General features: G+C 35.0%; 2 protein-coding genes across 5 annotated transcripts in view; one reads left to right on the top strand and one right to left on the bottom strand.

Moving 5' to 3' along the window:
* The window catches only part of Stap1 (signal transducing adaptor family member 1), a 31,802-nt gene extending 28,789 nt beyond the window's left edge, over window positions 1–3,013 (bottom strand). For both annotated transcript variants that reach the window (XM_076864920.2, XM_076864921.2), the window contains exon 1: window positions 2,870–3,013. In XM_076864920.2, the coding sequence (XP_076721035.2) occupies window positions 2,870–2,989 (120 nt within the window). In that variant the 5' untranslated portion in view covers window positions 2,990–3,013. The remainder of the gene's footprint in view (window positions 1–2,869) is intronic.
* Window positions 3,014–10,324: 7,311 nt separating this feature from the next.
* The window catches only part of Cenpc (centromere protein C), a 64,625-nt gene continuing 54,742 nt past the window's right edge, over window positions 10,325–20,207 (top strand). For all 3 annotated transcript variants that reach the window (XR_013092204.2, XM_076865318.2, XM_076865319.2), the window contains exons 1-2: window positions 10,325–10,491; window positions 15,281–15,327. Coding sequence is in view for 2 of the 3 variants with exons in the window: in XM_076865318.2 (XP_076721433.2) it covers window positions 10,474–10,491; window positions 15,281–15,327 (65 nt within the window). In the remaining variant the exon portion in view is untranslated. The remainder of the gene's footprint in view (window positions 10,492–15,280; window positions 15,328–20,207) is intronic.

Genomic DNA, 20,207 nt, shown 5'->3' with positions numbered 1-20,207 from the left:
GATTTTTATTTTAAGATGGGTCTCACTAAGTTGCCCAGGCTGACCTCAAATTTGTAATCCTCTTGCCTCAGCCTCACAAGTTGCTGGGGTTACAGGCATAGCCTGCCACACCTGGCTGAGAGAACAAATCTTAATTTCAATCCCATTAGAAGTTTTTCTTTATTCTTTTCATATAGTATGCAAAGTGCATTGCCCCTTGCCTGGCAATTCTGCTGCCTACACTCTCCAACCTACACTGCATTATTGAATACTGCCAGAATGGATTATCTCCTCTGAAAACAGTAGGATTGGTGAGTTGGGGAGGCAGAATGCTCAGCTCAGCCCCTTCCTGTCCTTCCTCAGCTCAGTCCATTAGGAGACATTGGGTATTCTGTTCCATTCCTTGCTGGAGGCAAAGGACCTCTAAGAAGTGAAGGTTTATGCCTCTCAAACTAAGTCATGACTTGAGGTAGTTCAAGACTATCTAAACCTTGGATAAACAGCCTTAAATAAAAATCACATATTGATAGACTTTAATCAATAATAAAGATAAGTAATAGATCTTAATTTGTGTGATTCCTGGTTCTAATTGGTTTCAAACTTGAGAGAGGAAAATCCCAATGAACAGGTCTAAAAATGTAAAACTTGGGATGACTGCTCATGGAGATTTGTTTTGGAATGATTAAAATGTTCTGGAAACAGTGGTGATAGCTGTACAGGTTTGTAAACATATTAAAACATACTGAATAATAATTATTATTATGCCTCCCTAGTTAGAGTTCACCTTTAAGGGACCAAGAATAGAAATAACGAAACCAGCTTCTTGCTATTGTTTCATAGGGTACTGAAGAACTGCATGAGATAATGAGGTAAATAAAAACATAGGACTTGAGATAAAGCAAGTACTCAGTAAATGTTGATCACTTTAACAACAAAAATGAAGAAGAGCATTACTTCATCATTTACATTTGTAATAGGTGTTTTGCACTTTTTTATCTTCATAATAATAACAAAAAAATCAATTTTTTTGTGGGAGTTGATTTGCTTTATTTGGCTTATCATACTACTTTTTTAAAAATTAAGGCTTTCACATTCTGCCCTGTTGGTAAGCCTCTGCGAGGAAAGGAGTAGGTCAAGGATATTTTGTATTTCAGAACTAGAATGGGGTTGAGGGAGAGTGCAGAAGGAGATGGGAATGTTGGTATATTGTTTAGGGAACTTAACTGTCTTCTAAGATTAAATCTAACTTCAAAACTAAATGATTCTTGAAAGAAAGGAAAGCAAGAGAACCCCTGAACTCAAAGTCTACCATTGTTAATTTTTTAAACCAGTCCCATTCATTTAATTGTACATAGCTAGAATATCTAACATCAATAATAGCCAGCTGAGGTTCATTGAGTTCCCTCTGAATGTAAAAGCAGACATTCATTTGTGCTCCTGAGAAAAATTACAGACATATCCAGTCACAAGAAAATGATATTAATTGGGTAGATTTAATCAGGGAAAAATGGGAGAAAATGATATTAATTGGGTAGATTTAATCAGGGAAAAAGGGGAGTTGAACTGGCTAGCAATACCAAAAACTCATGGAAAGGATTAAGGAGAATTTATTAAAAGGGGGAAGAGGCAAGTTTAAAGGCACTGAGTTGAGTGAAAAAGCAGTCTTGGAGGAAAAGTAAGGTTACAAATAACAATAAGCCCCGTAAATTGCAATCACAGTCACAAACCTAAAAACAAAACAAACTTACATTCAGCATATAGAGACCTTCTGGTCACAGTCTTGATTTAGTTTCTGATAAGAACTCATGAATACCAGTATAATCTGAATCATCTATAAACATCAATCAATAATTAATATCTAGGTATACATATTTAGCCATAGAGATACTTAAATATTTTTAAAAATTAATTTTGAAGGCTATATCTTTCAATAAAGAAAGTTTAGCCTAAAGATTCTTATTTTTTATATATGTGGGAAATATCAATGTCTCATTAGAGATATTTTCATATACGTAAGTTTTCCATAAGAATTAATGAAGCCTCAAAAATATATCTTCATATCATCACTGAACATTTCTTAGTGACATCTCTGAAGACATTTAAAGTTTTTCCAATTTCAGCCAATACAAAAATTTTATAGTATTTGGCCTAAATTAATTATTTCATTCTTTCTTTAGTAACAGGCAATTTCATATTTATTTACCTTATTATTTTAAGTTAACCACAATTATTATTTTAAAGGAAATTATTTTAACTAACTATATGTTTTAATTTTTATATTTTAAAAATATGAAGTGCTTCGTTAATATTTTGCTTTGAAAAAAAATTTTTATAGCTTACTATTCATATTAGCACTCTAAATATTATCTTTTAAAGTCACTATGTTGAATAGTGTTTTTAGAATGTATAACCATATTAAACAGTATCAATTTTATCATTTCAAAAAGGTTTATCACTTAATTTGATCATTATAAACTTCAATATAACTGAGAATAATAGGAGTAGAAAGTTTAATTTTAATCAAAATATCATTAATTCATCATTGAAGCATAGTAGTAAATCATGGAGAAAATATAAAGAAACTATCTTCAAAGCTGATATCTTCTGTGATGTTTAAATGAACATTTTTGCTCTTAATTCGGGCACTGACTATTGTATTAGTGGCCTAATACTAGAAACAGTATTATATACATTATACACACATATGCATATGTATGCTATACATCGTATTTAAATTATGCAAAATTAGAATCAATTTTCTGAGTTCAGGGACAAAAAGAGGGAATAATTCAAATAAAAACAAGGACACTTTAACGCATCACATCACCATGAGATGACTTTTATATTTAAACTGAAGTTTCATGTTTACCATTATCATCTGTACACTTACCTGGTATGCTGCCCGCTTGACTGACAAAAATCCTTCAAAGTACATGGGTAGAGCAGTAATCTTTAATCTTTCCTGGAAGATCCTTCGAGGGGCTGGTTTCGGGGGCTTCTTAGCCATCATACCCTCTGTGGTGTGTGGTTTGGTTTCAACTGTATGCAGTCTCAAACAAAATGAAATCTCCCTTGTGTGAGAGGAAAAGGCAACTGTTCAGAGAGGAAGTCCTGACTTGCTTTTTTAACTACAAAATACTACCACCAACAGGAGACACACAATTCCCCCGCCCCCACCCCCACACTTTTTTCCCTTTACATTTTGTGAAGTAAGAAAGAATAGTCATAGATCAAATTTTAGAGGGCAGTCTCTGAGTAAACAACATGTACTTAGATTTATAACAGGAAAATAAACAGAAGATTAACATCACCTGAGGATGAAAGAAATAGGCATAGAGATCATGGGCTTTAGGGGAGACATCAAGGACACATTTGTATTTTCCACATTTTTCATCGTGGTTGTTTATTTTCAAAAGACATGGCATAAATAAACTCTACTTCATTAAAAATTACTCCATAGGATAATAATATTAGTGCTGATTCCATTGGTTAAATATTTCAGGGCCAAACATTGCTTAAATTTAAAAATAATACAACATGATTTTCCTTACACCATGCCCATTCTTCAGGTTCACTAAAATCCCTATATTATGGGAACACAGAAATTTTCACATTTGTGTCCCTAGGTATTTTGAGTACGTAGATTACCAGTATTTGGGAGGAAAAGCCAGTAAAGAGAGCTGTAAATTTCCAAACTTATAGTTTGTTATTTTATGCTTTCTGAGCTGTGAATCACTAATACTATGATATTAAATAAGATTCATAGAGCTACACTGGGGCAAATAAGAATTCAATAGTTTCACGTGAAAAATGGTCCTGGAGATGTACTATTTGGCCCAGCACAGCACACAGCACAGGGAATAATGGGAGAAGGGAATGTTAGAAGGAATTTTGATTTGTCTTACAGAGGTTCTGACAATTTCTACCTTTGTCTATTTAATCCTCAGCATTTCAGAACTACTCTAAATTTAGGACTGCATGGGCTCAGTTTGACCAGCTTATTCCCTGAGATTAGAGCAATCCTGGAATCCTCAGTGGGAATGAATCCTCCTTTGCTAATGGAGAGACTATATATTTTTTCCCCACTGCTATGGGTTCCACTGAATTGGCAGCTTTAGATATGGGGAATCCAAATTGTCTGTAAATTGAGTTGGGACCATACATACTGATTATCAGTAAATCAGAGAAGAGTATTCAGACGCATTATCAGAATAAAATAAATTTGAAAAATATGCTGGAAATTGAAGAGTCACAATTATTGCCCTGTTTTAATAATATGTCTAGACCTGCTTTCTTGTTACCTGAAACTTCAAATAATAAATATAAGTCAAATTGGATTTCATAAGGACAAAATTATAACTACTTTTTAGTTTTAGTATATAAAGAAAATGAGTTGAATGACATATAAAAACCTGATTTGATAAGTGATCACATTCTCCTTTTGGAAGGAGATGTAATATGGGGAAGAAGTAAAAAGAGACATGAGAAGTGAGAGATGAAGAGATAAAAGCAGAAGAAGATAGAATGCTAGATATCATCAGTGATTGGACTATGAGAAAAGTAATCATTGGCTTTATGGCTGTGAAATTTTAAAATATTTTTTAGTTGTTGATGGACCTTTATTTTATATATTTTTATGTGGTGCTGTGAATAAAACACAGTGCCTCACACATGCTAGGCAAGCGCTCTACCACTGAGCCCCAGCCCCAGCCCATGGCTGTGAAATTTTATGGGAAAGAATAAAGAATGCCTCCAGAAAACTGTAAGGACAGAATAACTTTTGTAAAATAAGAATCTGGTTAATTATGTTTTTCTTATTTTATAAGAAATAAGCCATTTTTTTTTAAAAAGACTCTAAGTTGCTTGGTCTGCTGATTTATAAGTAAAATTATTCCTGAATGCATCAAGAATAAAATTGTCTTCCCTGCCAAATCAAACTACAAAATGCAAAAATGTTTAAATATTATTAGCCAGTTAGACCTGTCTGCAATTTCTAACATCATTGTACTCCTGCACCATTACAATGGCAATTCTCTTATAGAATCTCAAAAACAGTCTCCTAGTTTCCACTATTTTTCTTCTCTGATTCATTTAAAATGCAATCCAATCAAGATACTCTCCTGTTTACAACACTTTAATGGATTCTTATTGCTTTTGAGATTCCTGCTTTCATTTCTTCATTGAATACTAAATACTTAGGAAGTACTAACAATGTGTCCCACTATGGCACACAAGGTCTCTAGTAATCCCATCTTTTAAAATCAAAATGCCTTTGACTCTGGTAATTTTTCTTACTCCCAGTTGCCTCAATACCCTATGGTCTTTCCTACCATTCCATATCTTTCACTTACTGGGCTCCATGCTTGCATGTTCTTCTTTCCAACTTGTTTGCATGATATAATTCATCCTTCAGGATCCAGGTTGACTTTGCCCTTGACTGTGAATATTTCCTGATTTGCTGAAACTTTCCCAATCCATAAGGAAAATGTTACTACTCTCAATTCTGCATTCCCATAGCACTTTGCACACATTTTTTTTTATCACACTATTTGTCCTTTGTGTATCATTTATTGGTATATGTTTTGTACTACCAGGAAACTGAGTTTTCCAAAAGAACAGAATGTGTTGAAGCAGATGTTGATGAAAAGTAGGTTGCAATATTATTTAATGAATAGCTCCCAGCTCAAAAATAGGATTCAATTTAAACAGTTGTGACAGGAGTTTCCTTTTTCCTGATATGTGTGACTGCTGGTTGGCACAGGATTCTTTCATTGCCATGTAGAAGAATCATGTTACTATCAAACCATTGGAAATACATAGGACCCCAATTATTACAGTCATCAGGAACACCTATGTCACAGGAGTTTGCTTTAAGTCGGGTTACATAGGAAATATATATAGGATGGTGTATAAGATTAACTCATAAAACCAAAATCTCAGTGCTTTTTTTGAGTCATCTGTTTTCAATACCATTCAAGTCAATGAATACAAATGTTTATAATGGTTAAGGATCTCCCAATTACTTTACTATCAACTTTAACTGATTCAATCAACAATGAATAGGACCACCAATCCTTCTCTAGTATGTCACAATTTCTGACCCTTATTTTACTATTTATTGATGATTTATTGCCATATTAATTCCAGTTCACTATAATATATTTCAGTTGAATTGAATTAAATACATTTATGTTTATTACCCATAAATGAAGAATACAGCTTTTATTTTAACTATTCTGTGGCATAATTGTAATTTAGAATCAAATAGTTGATGCAAAATTTAACTTATATAGCACTTTGCAATTAAAGGACTTATTTCAGACCTTAACAATTCATTACATAGAAAAACTGTGAAAATTGCTGCCACCTACCTACACATTGCAAGCATACAGAATTAACTTGGTGATTATGATCCAGGACAGCATTTCTTTCTGAAGGTCGTTTTGTCAGAAAAGGCTACTTAATGTAAATCTCCTTCATAGTGGAACCAATATTTGGCAATAAAGAGTAAGAAAAAATTAAATATTTATGTAAGAAAATAAAAACAGGTCAAGTATGGTGGTGCACACTTGTGATCCCAGTTACTGAGGAGGCTGAAACAGAAGGATCAAGTGTGAGTACAGCTTCAGCAACTTAGTGAGATGTTTGTCTCAAAATAAAAATGAAAAATGAGTTCAGTTGTAAAATACCCCTGAGTTCAATCCCCAGGACCCCCCCCCAAAAAAAGCTTATTTCATCTTAACACATATTAATTCATAATTGGAATTATGCTATAAATTTTAAAATAAATTCATTTTGGTGTAAATTTTTTGAAAAAATAATTTTATGATACTAACTTTCTAATTTTACTTTTGACATTGATATTTCTAAAAAAAGAATCATAATGTCTGTCCTCTTTTACTTAATATAATGTTTCTGAGATTTATTCATATGCTTGTATTTATCACTAGTTTGTCTTTATGGCTGAGAAGTATTCCACTGTATCAAAATAATGCAATTTATCTATTCATTCACAAAGACAGATGATTGTGCTCAACTGTAGTAGGACTGAATAGGACTAATTTTTTAAGCAGTCAGGTCACTTGTGAATATATTTGTGCTCTGACTTTTATTTCTTTATGGAGTCTTGTTATTAAAAAAACTTTGATATTAAATACCCATAACTATTCAGTGGAAAATAAAGGTCTAGAATAAAATGCTCTTTGACAATACTTTACCTTTTATATTTTTTAAATTAATTAAATTATAGGTAACTACAAGCTTTTACTTCATTTTCAAACTAAATTTTTGTATCCCTTATTTTCCTTATATACTCATTTAATATACACATGTACTTTCATAGACTGATATATATATATATATATTTTTTTTTTGAGAGAGAGAGGGGAGAGAGAGAGAGAGAGAATTTTTTAATATTTATTTTTCAGTTTTCGGCTGACACAACATCTTTGTTTGTATGTGCTGTTGAGGATCGAACCCCGGGCCGCACGCATGCCAGGCCACCCCTATACCGCTTGAGCCACATCCCCAGCCCCATAGACTGATATATTAACACACATAACTTTTGCATGCACACACACCTTTTACCAAGAAGTAGTGATAGAAAACTTAAAGATTTAATCAGTTGTTATAGTAGTTCTTAAGGAATGATCTTGATGTATTTTCAAAGAGATTTATAATAACAAATCTGTTTTTTAAAAAATAAATATTACTTCACCAACAATCAACAACCATATTTTAGGATATTAAAACCATGCTGTGGCTATTAAGTACTGCTTGGATGGATATTAATGGAACTTGGAACTGAAAAGTTTGTGTGGAAACTGTGGTTTCCGTAACTATTTTCATAAGATTATGTTTCCATTTTTCTCTAGATTAGTCCATCTCTACCATGTTCTGTGCCTATTTTACATCAGAACAAGCCTTTGCATTTCAGTTTTCTCAAAATAATTGTGGGAGTTCCTGTTTCCAGTGGAAGCAGGAGGGTATAATTTTACATATGTATTTTATATCTGTTATTATGTTTGCTAAAATTCTCACTGGAAGCCAAGAGTGTAATGATTAAGAGCTCAGTTCTGGAGTCAGAATTCTTGGGTTAATACCCAGTGTGGCTATTTATTGGTGGTATGATTTGGGGCATGTTACTTAAATCTCTGTGTCCCAGTGCCCTTTGTCTATAAAATAGGGAAATAATTGTCCTCTGATAGAGATGTTCCAAATGCTTCAAATGCATGTGATGCCATTTATAGAGATTGGCATATGGTATACATTTTTATTCTTATGTATTACCAATGTGATAATACCAAATTGTATATAATATAGATTGATTGGGAAAACTTTTAAAAATAGTAAAATAAGAAACTTCCATAACCATACCAATTTCTTTCTTATTAAATTTTTACTGTCTTCCAAGAGAGTAAGAATTTTTTTTCTTTAGCTTTTTTCCTTCAAAATACACTCAATATCAGTATCAGTTCCTGTTAAGATCTAAGCACACTGCTTAGATCTTAACAGGAACTGTTTAACCCTACAGCCTCAACAACGTTATAATAATTTCCATTTTACATGCAAGGAAATTGAGCAACAGATGATTTAATTAGATTGCTCATAAAGCATAAGTAATAGTGCAACACAGGTCTGTCTGATTTCAGAGTTTATAACCTCTTTCTTCTCAACCACTAAATAAAAAAGTGAGTAAAATAAAAACTTAGTTTTAATGGGTGACAACATTTGTTACAGCATTACAATTTTTAAAAATTATTAGCTTAATTTATGATTAGTGAGTTTATTCAATAAGTAATCTACTTTCTGATTAAAATTTTCTTGTAATTTTTAACTAAATCATAAAAATCAGACAGGATTTCATAGTCCTACACAAATAAGGTGGGAAGAAGTCTTCAGAGTACCTAATTTATATTTCCATTGTATCACTAAGGAAACATCCAGAATGAAGACAAAATGTTGCTCTAGATGAATTAGCTACACAATGGTTAGGCCAACTTCAGATCTTCTGGTATAGATTTTTTCCTTCAAAATACACTCAATATCAAGTAATTTATCTAGAACCAGAATTAAAATAATATTTAGCAGCTGTGAAATGTATGTTTATTTTGATACTTCTAATTAGGGTACAACTAATTCAGGACAAAGAACCAGCTTGATTTTATATTATTTCTTTAAGACTGATTTTTTTTTTTTTAAGAGAGAGAGAGACAGAGAGAGAGACATAGAAGAGAAGAGAGAGAGAACGAGAATTTTTATTTTTTTTATTTTTTTTAAAGAGAGAGAGAGAAAGAGAGAGAGAGAGAGAGAGAGAGAGAGAGAGAGAGAGAGAGAGAGAGAGAGAGAGAATTTTTTAAAGTATTTATTTATTTTTTTTTAGTTTTCGGCGGGCACAACATCTTTATTTTTATGTGGTGCTGAGGATGGAACCCAGCGCCCCACGCATGCCAGGCGCGTTACCGCTTGAGCCACATCCCCAGCCCAAGACTGATTTTTTAAATAGTATCAAATTTGGGATCCTCAAATTTGACGTTAAGGAACATATTCATGTTTGCTTTATCACAGATTTTTTAAGCTTAAAAAGCTCTCTCCAGCACTTGCTGATACTCTGGGTAGTATCAGCAGGTCCTCCAGATGCCTGTCGCTTAGATTTGTATTCCCTAATACTGTCCATAAGAGTTTCCGTAGAAGGTCAAGTTCCTTATTAAATGCCTCCGCAGTAACATCCATTTTCCTCCGCAAAAGGATTCAGAGTGCAGACCGAGAGAGAGCAGCGTTAGCGCAGTCCGCTCCCGACATCATATTGAAGTGATATATATTTACAAGGATTATTTATTGTTGGTAATGCTTCATAAAAAATAATATCTACATACTTGAAAAAAGAATACAAGCCCTCCCTGTCATCACCATTATTGTTTTCAGAGATGACGAATCAGCCCAGGATAATCATTCTCTTCAAAACGTGTTCTGCAATATCAACTTCTTGTCCAAGTATTATTTTTTGTTCCATAGTAGAATTTTGTTGAGAAGTTTTACAGCGGGCTCAAGGAGCAAATACGGTCTCAAGACTGTGCCTTCCGAAAAAAACAGTCCAGCCTTGCGGCTGTCAACTGCGAGGGGATGATGGGGGGAGGAGCCAAGAACAGACTGTACGCAGGCGGAACTAAGAACCCGGCTGCGGAAAAAGGGACTGTGTTAGCGCCGTGAAGGGGCGGGCCCAATAACGGTTAGTTTTCTATTGGGTGGTGCGGCCAGTTTTGCGCATGTGCGGGCCGTTTCAAACCCCGCAGCGGGCGGGTCTTCTTGTTTGTTGAGGACGGAGCCAATTGGGCAGGGAGCAACGGAAGCGCGTGCACCCGGGAATTCAGGGGTGTTCCTGGGCCTGGGTCTAACCGCCTGTCAGGTGTTTGGGTATGTGCTCTGCCTTCTCCAGCAGTAGCTCCCGTGGACTTCCTCCTCGGATTCCCTGCGTGGGCGGAGCCGGGCCGGAACATGGCGAAGTCGGGTCTGGTAAGTTCGGGGCCCTGGGCCCTGGCCCCTGGCCCCTGGCCCCTGGCCCCTGGCCCCTGCCCAAGAGCAGAAAAGCGGCCGCCCTTGGGTTGGGCGGCCTAGCTGGGGAGAAGGAAACGTTGGGCCGAGGACACTGTGGCTTCTCCAGGATTTCCGTAGAAAACTATAATTTCCTTTTATTATTTTCTCAAAGTTTCATGTAATTGCGTTTTTTCTCTGCGTTTTCTCTCTATAAAACTTGTGATTTCTACCTGTTAGCTTAGTTGTATTTCCTAGACCTCCAAATGCGACCTACCTATATTAGACGTATACCTTTGTTTCAGTTTTGCTGGTCTGGAGAAAGAGATTATTGATTATGTAACGTGTCTGGAAAAAAAATCCGACGTACTCTTGTCAAAATGTTGAGACTTGTATGCAGTTGAGGCTAATACTTATGGGAGCCATTTCTTATTGAGAAAATCTTATAAAAAGCAGCTATTAGTTAAAAGGTGCAACTTTGAATGACTAATGAGAACCAAGAACACTTTGTTTCCATGTTTCCAAGTACCCTCAATATTCACTAGTCTGTATTTTAGACTTTGCTATGGTATTCTAAAACTCATCATTTCTTATCCTAAGTTTGTATTTTCTGATTCATCTCTTTTAAGAAAGTATTCAACATGATGATCCCCCATTATGTAAAGTTGTGTATGCTTAGAGATATATGAAAAGAGAGCATAGTGTGTGCTTCCTACGAAGAGCATGTATATTGTTTACGTTATACATAATCAGAAAAAAAGCCATTCTTGGGGAAGATGAGACTAGAACTTACCAAATCACTACAGTTCTCTTTTTAAAAAATATTTTTAGTTGTAGATGAACACTTATTTATTTCTTTTTATGTGGTGCTGAGAATTGAACCCATGCCTCACATGTTATAGACAAGTGCTCTACCACTGAGCTACAACCCCAATCCCTACAGTTCATTTTTCAAATGCCTGTTATAAACTTAGAACTCTTTTTGAACCTTTTAGTTCTAACATTTGACTGCTATAATCCATTTAAAAGACAAGGGGAAAGAGAAATTGGGAGGTTCTGCTCAGCCATTCCTGTGGTTCTCAAGGTAGGGTTGGAGCCAAAGGGTTAATTGCTCTGTGGAACGTATTTGGTAATGATAGGAGAAATTTATGTTTTTTCCTAGGTAGGGGTGATGTGGAGGATGAGGGAGTGCTACAGGTCACCTAGTGGGCAGAAGAGGAGGGTGCTATTAAGCATTCTTAATGAATGGCCCAGGCCCCCACAACAAGGAATTATTATCCCATCCAAAATATCAGTAGTTGTGGGTTGACAGATCCCAAATATTGATATACAATATTATATTTTTTGAGAAACATAATTTCACTTTGAATGAAAAAACCCACATTGAAATCAACTGAAGAATAAGTTGAAAGTGACAGTGTATATTTATTTTGAAAATTAGAAATTTTATGTTCCGACTTGTAGAATTTAGGAACCTTATTTGTCTTGTTCATCACTGGCTTTCTTTCTTTTTTTTTTCATTACTGGCTTTCTAGTGTGCTTAAATAGCACTTGGCATTCTGATAGATTAGTATTTGTTGGACAAACAAATTTCCTGGAATCTTGGCCTTAAAATTTTCCTACTTAAAAAAGAACAGGTAGTACTTTACAGGCTTTAAGTTTCAGGGTGCAGATTGGGAAAGCCTTCAATTTATTAAGTGAAATAGAAAAGTGGCTATAAATTAGGCTTTGGAAGTTTGTGTAATATTCTCAGAGTTGAATTTTTACTTTATTGTTTCACAGTGTTGAGTACTAGAAAGAGACGTAGGTGCTTGAATTAAAAGTTCCCATCTTTGTTTTACTCTAATCAGAGTAGTAAAGATCAAAAATACAATAATAAATACTGGTGAGGTTGTGGGGAGAAAGGAACACTTATACATTGCTGGTGGAACCGCAAACTAGTACAACCACTCTGGAAAGCAGTTTGGAGATTGCTCAGAAAACTAGGGATGGTACCTCTACGTGACCTAGCTATCCCACTCCTGGGTATTTTCCTCAAAGATCTAAAATTGTCCTACTACAGTGACACAGCCACATCAATATTTATAGCAATACAATTCACAATAGCTAAATTATGGAATCAACCCAGATACCTGTCAGTAGCTGAATGGATTAAGAAATTGTGTTCATGTTCTATTCAGCCATTAAAAAGAATGAAATTATGGCATTTGCTGGTAAATGGATGGAAAGGGAGACTATTGTGCTAAGTGAAATTAGCCAAACTCAGAAACTCAAAGGTCAAATGTTTTCTCTCATATGATAAAGCTAGAGTAAAATAAAGGAAAGGGAGAGGGAAAACTAGGAAAACATAAAGAACCAATCAAATAAATTAATAGATGAGTGAAAGGAAGTCTAGTAGAATAGAGGAAGAAGATGGGGAGGTTGGGAGGATTGGAGGGAAAAGGGGGGATCATGAACTGAAATTGATTTCCATGCATGTATGAGTTTATTGGGATGAACCCAACTACTATGTGTAACCATTAAGCTAAAAAAAAAAAAGCCTCCATCTTTGAATAATAGCAAAACTATTGTAATAACAGGACAGAGGGTATATATAGCACATTACTAGAGTACTTGGTCTAGCCTGCACAGGGTGCTGGGTTTGATCCCAAACAACAACAACAACAACAAAAAGACTTGTAGGGCTGGGGTTGTGGCTCAGCAGTAGAGCACTCTTCTTGCATGTGCGAGGCCCTGGGTTCAATCCTCAGCAACACATAAAATTAAATAAAATAAAAGTATATATATATAAAAAGACTTGTAATATAACAGAGACCTGATAGATATTTCTGTCTCTTAGTTTGTCATCTGTAAAATACATTCCATCTTTTATTTCTTAGGTACTTCGTGAATATGATGAACTCTCACCTTCATTAAAGAAAGACTTTTAAAATAAATTTTCTTATTGACATCTTTTTTTCTAATTTTTTAAAATTGTGAATGAATCTTTATTTTATTTATATATCTTTTTTGATATTAATATGGCATACAGACTAGGCAAAGGTCTGGGAAGAATATAAATTAGCTCAAGACAAAGTTCTTAAGTTTCTTAAAATCTAATAGAGGCTTTTGTTTTTCTATTTCTATTTTTCTTCCTTTCCTAAATAATTCAATTCTAAAACCATTAAGTGGGGCCAAGCAAGACAAGTATCCCTGTGGGTGGGGAACTCCAGTGGCTCAGAGCAGGTAGGTAGGACCCTAAGCAGGGTTGAGAGATTAGCCTCTTCAGGATGGCAGTGTGTGAGTCAGGTGAATATTGCGTCCATGTGAGTAGAGGGCAGCTTGTGTGGGGTATATGAGTTTAAGCACAAATAGGAGATATGCACATAGGAGGATTCCTGGAAAGGTGTTGGAACCCCAAGTGGGGTGAAGGGATCATTCCTATGGATAGATGTTTTAAGTGTGGAGTAAGGAAGGCATCTACGCAGAAGGGGAAATGTTGGCCTAACATGGTAAGTGAGCCTAAGTGGTATCACAAGGACATTTTCACAGGACAGTGCCTTGCCTAAGGTGTCAGAGCCTGAGCTGAGTAAAGAGGGAATATGTATGACAGAGGTGTTTGAGTCCCAGGGGGAGAGCTTCTGTAACTGAGAGGAACGTGGGAAGTTTGAGGCCTAGCAGTGTGCGGAAGTGCCATGATGGGGGTTAGTACTTATCTCCAAGTTGATAGGCTTGGAAAATGCTCAAATAAGTGAGGGAGTATATGTGTATTTTTCATTATTAAGAATTTTTCTTGCTCTTTGTTCAGTGTTTATAGTATGCCACTTTGGTTTTATGAATCTAGCATTTCAGATATCTCTTGAAGGTATTAGAACTTTCTTATTTTTGAGGTTTTCTTCTTTCCCATCATTGATATTAGTTTTTCCTTGGATCTTTTTTTATTTTTTAAAAAATTATATCTTCATTTTTTTTTTCCATTTTTGTTTCAGGGACTTACATGTGTGGCAATCCATATTGTTGATCATATTTGAGACTGAGACAAACGAATACTGTTTGGGATAGGAGAAGCTTGAGTCTACTGTTCTGTATAGAGGTTTTCCTTTAATTGTACTGCTTTTATTCTCTTTTCTTGATCCTTGCCTCCTTTAGTTCTTAATTTCCTAGTTATGCACTTTTTAATGGCTTTTTCCTAGCCAAATCAGCATCCCTTCTCATTGACGACAGTATTCTATGAGCTTACTTTAGGCTGCTATTGCTTTCATTTGTGTTTCATTATTCATTGCTCTTCATGTATTTTTTTTATCTTCCAGTAATTTGTTAAGTTTGTTTATGTAAATGGTGTTATCTTTCATGATCCTTTTTCATAGTTATTTTATGTCATGTTAGTTCTTTATTATTCTTTTAGTGGGATCTTCCTGTGGGGAAGGGATATAGTAGATATTAGTAGTCAACCAACTTGAATTACTGGAAGCCCAGATAGTTAGGGTTTTGATAATGGAAAAGGTATAAGTGGAGGTGAAGGAAGAAGAGGAATAAAATAAATTATACCTGGTTAGGGGTGAGGAGATAACATCAAAAATGTTTGGAAATAGTAGGTATGAGGTGTATTTCTCTTCTACTCGATCCATTCTCTCTCATTGTAGCATTATGATAGGTGATTAAAAATACTTAATAAATAAAGAAATGAACATTTTTGGCATGCCATTATTGGGATGAAATTACTTTCAAAGTAAGTTGTATTTGATTACATTTGAAGTAAAAGTAGTAAATTGCCAATTAACTTTTCTTTCAGGATCATCTAAAAAATGGCTACAGAAGGAGATTTTGCCGACCTTCCAGGTAATCAATGGTAATTTATATATATTTAACCTTGTAAGACTTATGTTCTAATACTGACTCTGCATTATTATTTTTGGCACATCATCTTTGATTTGGTCTTTAGAAAGTGGATTTTTAAATGAAGAAAAGAAAAACTGTTACTTTCTAATATATATTATGATTTATGAGTACATGTACATATATTGTGATTTGTCAGTAGCAGACAGACCTGATTTAAAAAAGTAAATATGTTAGGTAGAAGTTAAAAAAACTAGATCATATGAATCAGAGCCAGAAGACTGATATGTTAGGCATTAGGTATCTTTTATACACTTGAATAATCTGTTCTAAAATCCTCTTGGAATAGGCCAACCAGATGTAAATACACACAAACCCATGTAGATGCACACTTTATAAAAAGCAGAGAAGATGGTATTTGTAGAATAGCTTAATGCAGGGGTTGTAGTAATCAAGGTTTGGTGGAGTGGTTTTGTATTAAGGTATTAATGAGAATGGGGAAGAAGGGATGAATTGGAGAAAATTTTTCAAAAATTTCAGTACTTGGTAAGTATAAATGATTTTTTGTCTTATAAAAATTCAGAGACTTTATTCAGTTTGCTAGCTGCCAGATTGTATCCATACTATGTCATTTAGATTTCTTGTTTGACAGTGACTTATGTTCTAATACTGACTCTGCATTATCTATCTTTGGCAAGTCATCTGATTTATCCCAGATTTATGCTTCATAAACATCTGATTCACCCTAAAAAAGATGATCTAACTAGTCTCAGGGAAATGACTGATTTTGTGTTTTTCTGCAAAGTTCTAAAGGAAAGTTTATGCATATATTGGGATGATAATTATTGGTCTAGGTATTTCTGAGATCTTTCAGTAATAAAATTCTATGATGCATTTTTAGTCAGCTTTTTTTGTGACTGTGACCCCAAAACCCAACAAGAACAATTAGAAAAGGAAAAGTTAATTTTGGCTCAGTTTCAGAGGTCTCATTCGATGACAGATGACTGACTCCATAGCTCTGGACTTGATGTGAGGCAGAACATAATGTCAGAGGGTGGAGGAAATAATGTATGGTGGAGGAAAGTGGCTAAGGAAAAGGCCACCAGGAAGCAGAAAGAGAACCACTTACCAGGACAAAATATAAACCCCAAAGGCATTCCTTCAGTGATCTATTTCCTCCAGCCACACTTGACCTGCCTATAGTTATGGCCCAGTTAATCCCTGTCAGTGGATTCATACACTGAGTTGGTTAAGTTCTTATAACCCAATCAGTTCACCTCTTACGCTTTCTTGTGTTGTCTCACACATGAGCTTTTAGGGAACACCTCATATCTAAGTAATAACAATGGGGGGCTGGGGATGTGGCTCAAGTGGTAGCGCGCTCGCCTGGCATGCGTGCGGCCCGGGTTCGATCCTCAGCACCACATACAAACAAAGATGTTGTGTCCACCGAAAACTAACTAACTAACTAAATAAATAAATATTAAAAAATTCTCTAAGTAATAACAATGGATGACCTATTAATGTATTGTGGATCACAGTCTTGAGTTACTTTATAACATAATACTTTTCTAATTCAAGAATAAAAGGAATGTAAATGAGGAGTTAATAAACTACAGCCCATAGACTGGCTAATTGTTTTATCACGGATTTTGGTTCAGTTTTATTGGAACAGAGCTAGAATGGCATAGTTGAGTAATTGTGACAGACTAAACGGTTTATAAGTTAAAATATTGACCAATTAGTCTCTTGAGCCAAAGTGTGCCCTTATCAGAGGTGCATATCAGAATTTTGTACTGATTGAAATCTTACGTGTCTTTCAGCAGGTAGATGATTAAAGACTGAGGTACACTGCAGCATAGGATACTATTTAGCACTGAATAGTAATGAACTGTTGATAAATAGTACTTGTGGAAACACATATAATATGTATGAATTTCCAGAGAATTATGCTAAGTGAAAAATTTCAATGCATGCTTTTTGATTATTTATATACATTTTTTTTTCTTTTTAATGACAGAACTTAGAAATGGGGGCCAGATTAGTGCTTGCCAGGAGTTAGGAATGTGAGGTTAGAGAGAGGTGGACATATTTATAAAAGGCAATAGGGAGATCTTTATGGTGATCCGACAGTTCAGTATTTAGACTCTGATTGTGATATTAGAACCTAAAGATATAGTATGTGGTATAGAACTAAATACACACCTACAAACAGACTTACAGAAGTGAGTGCATATAGAACTGGAAATCTGATAGGTAGATTTTTATCAATAACGTCCTGGTTGTGATATTATGCTGTAGTTTTGCAAAGTGATACTGTTAGAGGGAATTGGATAAAGTGGACAAAGGAGCTCCTTTATTTTGTATAAATGAATGTGAATCTAAAATCAATGTATTTTTATAATCAATATACTTGTTACTGAACTGACTGATAAGCTGTTAAATTAATGATATTGAGTCAAAAGTGTAGTTGAGAATTTGTAGGGAGGTGTAGGTTGCTATTAGGACTTGTGACTGTAAAGTCATCATTAAAGAAGCTGCTCTTAGATAGGCAGAATTAATATTATCAAAATGACCATACTTACAAAAGCACTATACAGATTTAATGCAATTCTGATCAAAATTCCAATGACATTCCTTATAGAAATAGAAAAGGCAAACATGAAATTCCTCTGGAAAAAGATCCAGAATGGCTAAATGAATCCTTAGCAGGAAGAATGAAGCAGTTGGCATCACTATACCAGACCTTAAACTATATTACAGAGTAATAGTAATAGAAACAGCATGGTATTGGCACCAAAACAGACTGATAGACCAATGGTACAGAATAGAGGACACAGAGACTAACCTACAAAATTATAATTATCTTATATTAGACAAAGGTGCCAAGAATATGCATTGGAGAGAGTATAGCCTCTTCAACAAATGGTGCTGGGAAAACTGGAAATCCATATGCAACAAAATGAAATTAAATCCCTATCTCTCACCATGCACAAAACTCAACTCAAAATGGGTCAAGGACTTAGGAATACAACCAGAGACCTGTGTATAATAGAAGAAATAGTAGGCCCTAATCTCCCATCATGTGGGATTAGGCCCCAACTTCCTTAATAAGACTCCTATTGCACAAGAATTCAAACCAAGAATTAATAAATGGGATGGACTCAAACTAAAAAGTTTCTTCTCAGCCAAAGAAACAATCTGTGAGGTGAATAGAGAGCCTACATCCTGGGTGCAAATTTTTACCCCTCACACATCAGATAGAGCACCAATCACTAGCAGATATAAAGAACTCAAAAAACTAGACACCAAAAAACCAAATAACCCAATCAATATATGGGCCAAGGACTTGAAGAGAACTTCTCAGAAGATGAGGTACAATCAATCAATAAACACATGAAAAAATGTTCATCATCACTAGCAATTAGAGAAATACAAGTCAAAAGTATCCTAAGAGTTCATCTCACTCCAGTCAGAATGACAGCTATTATAAAGACAAACAACAGTAAGTGTTGGTGAGGATGTGGGAAAAAAAGGTACATTCATACACTGCTGGTGTGGGACTACAAATTGGTGCAGCCAATATGGAAAGCAGTATGGATATTTCTTAGAAAATTGGTAATAGAACCACCATTTGACCCAGCTATCCCTCTCCCCGGTCTCTACCCAAAGGACTTAAAAACAGCATACTGCAGGGACACAGCCACATCAAGGTTTATAGCAGCACAATTCACAATAGCTAAATTGTGGAACCAACCTAGATGCCCTTCAGTAGATGAATGGATTAAAAAAATGTGGCATGTATACACAATGGAATATTAGTCAGCAGTAAAAGAGAATAAAATCATGGCATTTGCAGGTAAATGGATGCAGTTGGAGAAGATAATGCTTAGTGAAGTTAGCCAATCCCCAAAAAACAAATGGTGAATGTTTTCTGTCATATAAGGTAACTGACTCATAGTGGGGTAGGGAGAGGGAGCATGGGAGGAATAGAGGAACTCTATATAGGGCAGAGGGGTGGGAGGGAAAGGGAGGGGACATGGAGTAATTAATGATGATTGAATGTGATGATCATTATTATCCAAAGTACATGTATGAGGACACCAATTGGTGTGAATATACTATGTATATAACTCGAAATATGAAAAATATTTATGTAATAACACTTGTAATGCATTCTGCTGTTATATATAAATTTTTTTTAAAGAGAGAGAGAGAGAGAGAATTTTAATATTTATTTTTTAGTTTTCGGCGGACACAACATCTTTGTTTTGTATGTGGTGCTGAGGATTGAACCCGGGCCGCACGCATGCCAGGCCAGCGCACTACCACTTGAGCCACATCCCCAGCCCTATATATAAAATTTTAAAAAATTAAAAAAAAAAAAAAAGCATTTCAGGGCTGGGGATAATAATAGTTCAGTGGTAGATCTCTTGACTTGAATGTGCAAGGCCTTGAGTTTATTCCCTACCATCACATTTAAAAGAAGAAAAAAAGCATTTCAGGATTAATGGGATTCATTCAAAAAACTTTATGTTCTTATACAGCTGTAGTCTAAAACAATTTTTAACAATTAATATTTAACAGGAATAAAATTGTTTATGTAACATGACATACTTTTTTTCATATTATAAAGAGAAGAGTTCACTTGAGGGAACTCTTGGACCCTTAAGTACTTTTTTTGTGTTCAAATAGTAAAACTATTTTTTCTAAGCTGAATGTGATGGTGCATACCTGTAATTCCAGTGACTCAGCAGACTGAGGCAAAAGAATCACAAATTTGAGGCCAGTCTCATTATCTTATTGAGATCCTGTCTCAAAAAAGACTGGGGATATGGCTTAGTGGTAAAGCACCTCTGGGTTCAGTCCCTAGTGCGAGGGTG

This window comes from Callospermophilus lateralis, chromosome 8 (assembly GCF_048772815.1).
Source record: "Callospermophilus lateralis isolate mCalLat2 chromosome 8, mCalLat2.hap1, whole genome shotgun sequence".
NCBI classification, from domain to species: Eukaryota; Metazoa; Chordata; class Mammalia; order Rodentia; family Sciuridae; genus Callospermophilus; species Callospermophilus lateralis.
The sequence above is the reverse complement of the archived record's forward strand: the minus strand, read 5'-3'. Positions and strand labels throughout refer to the sequence as shown.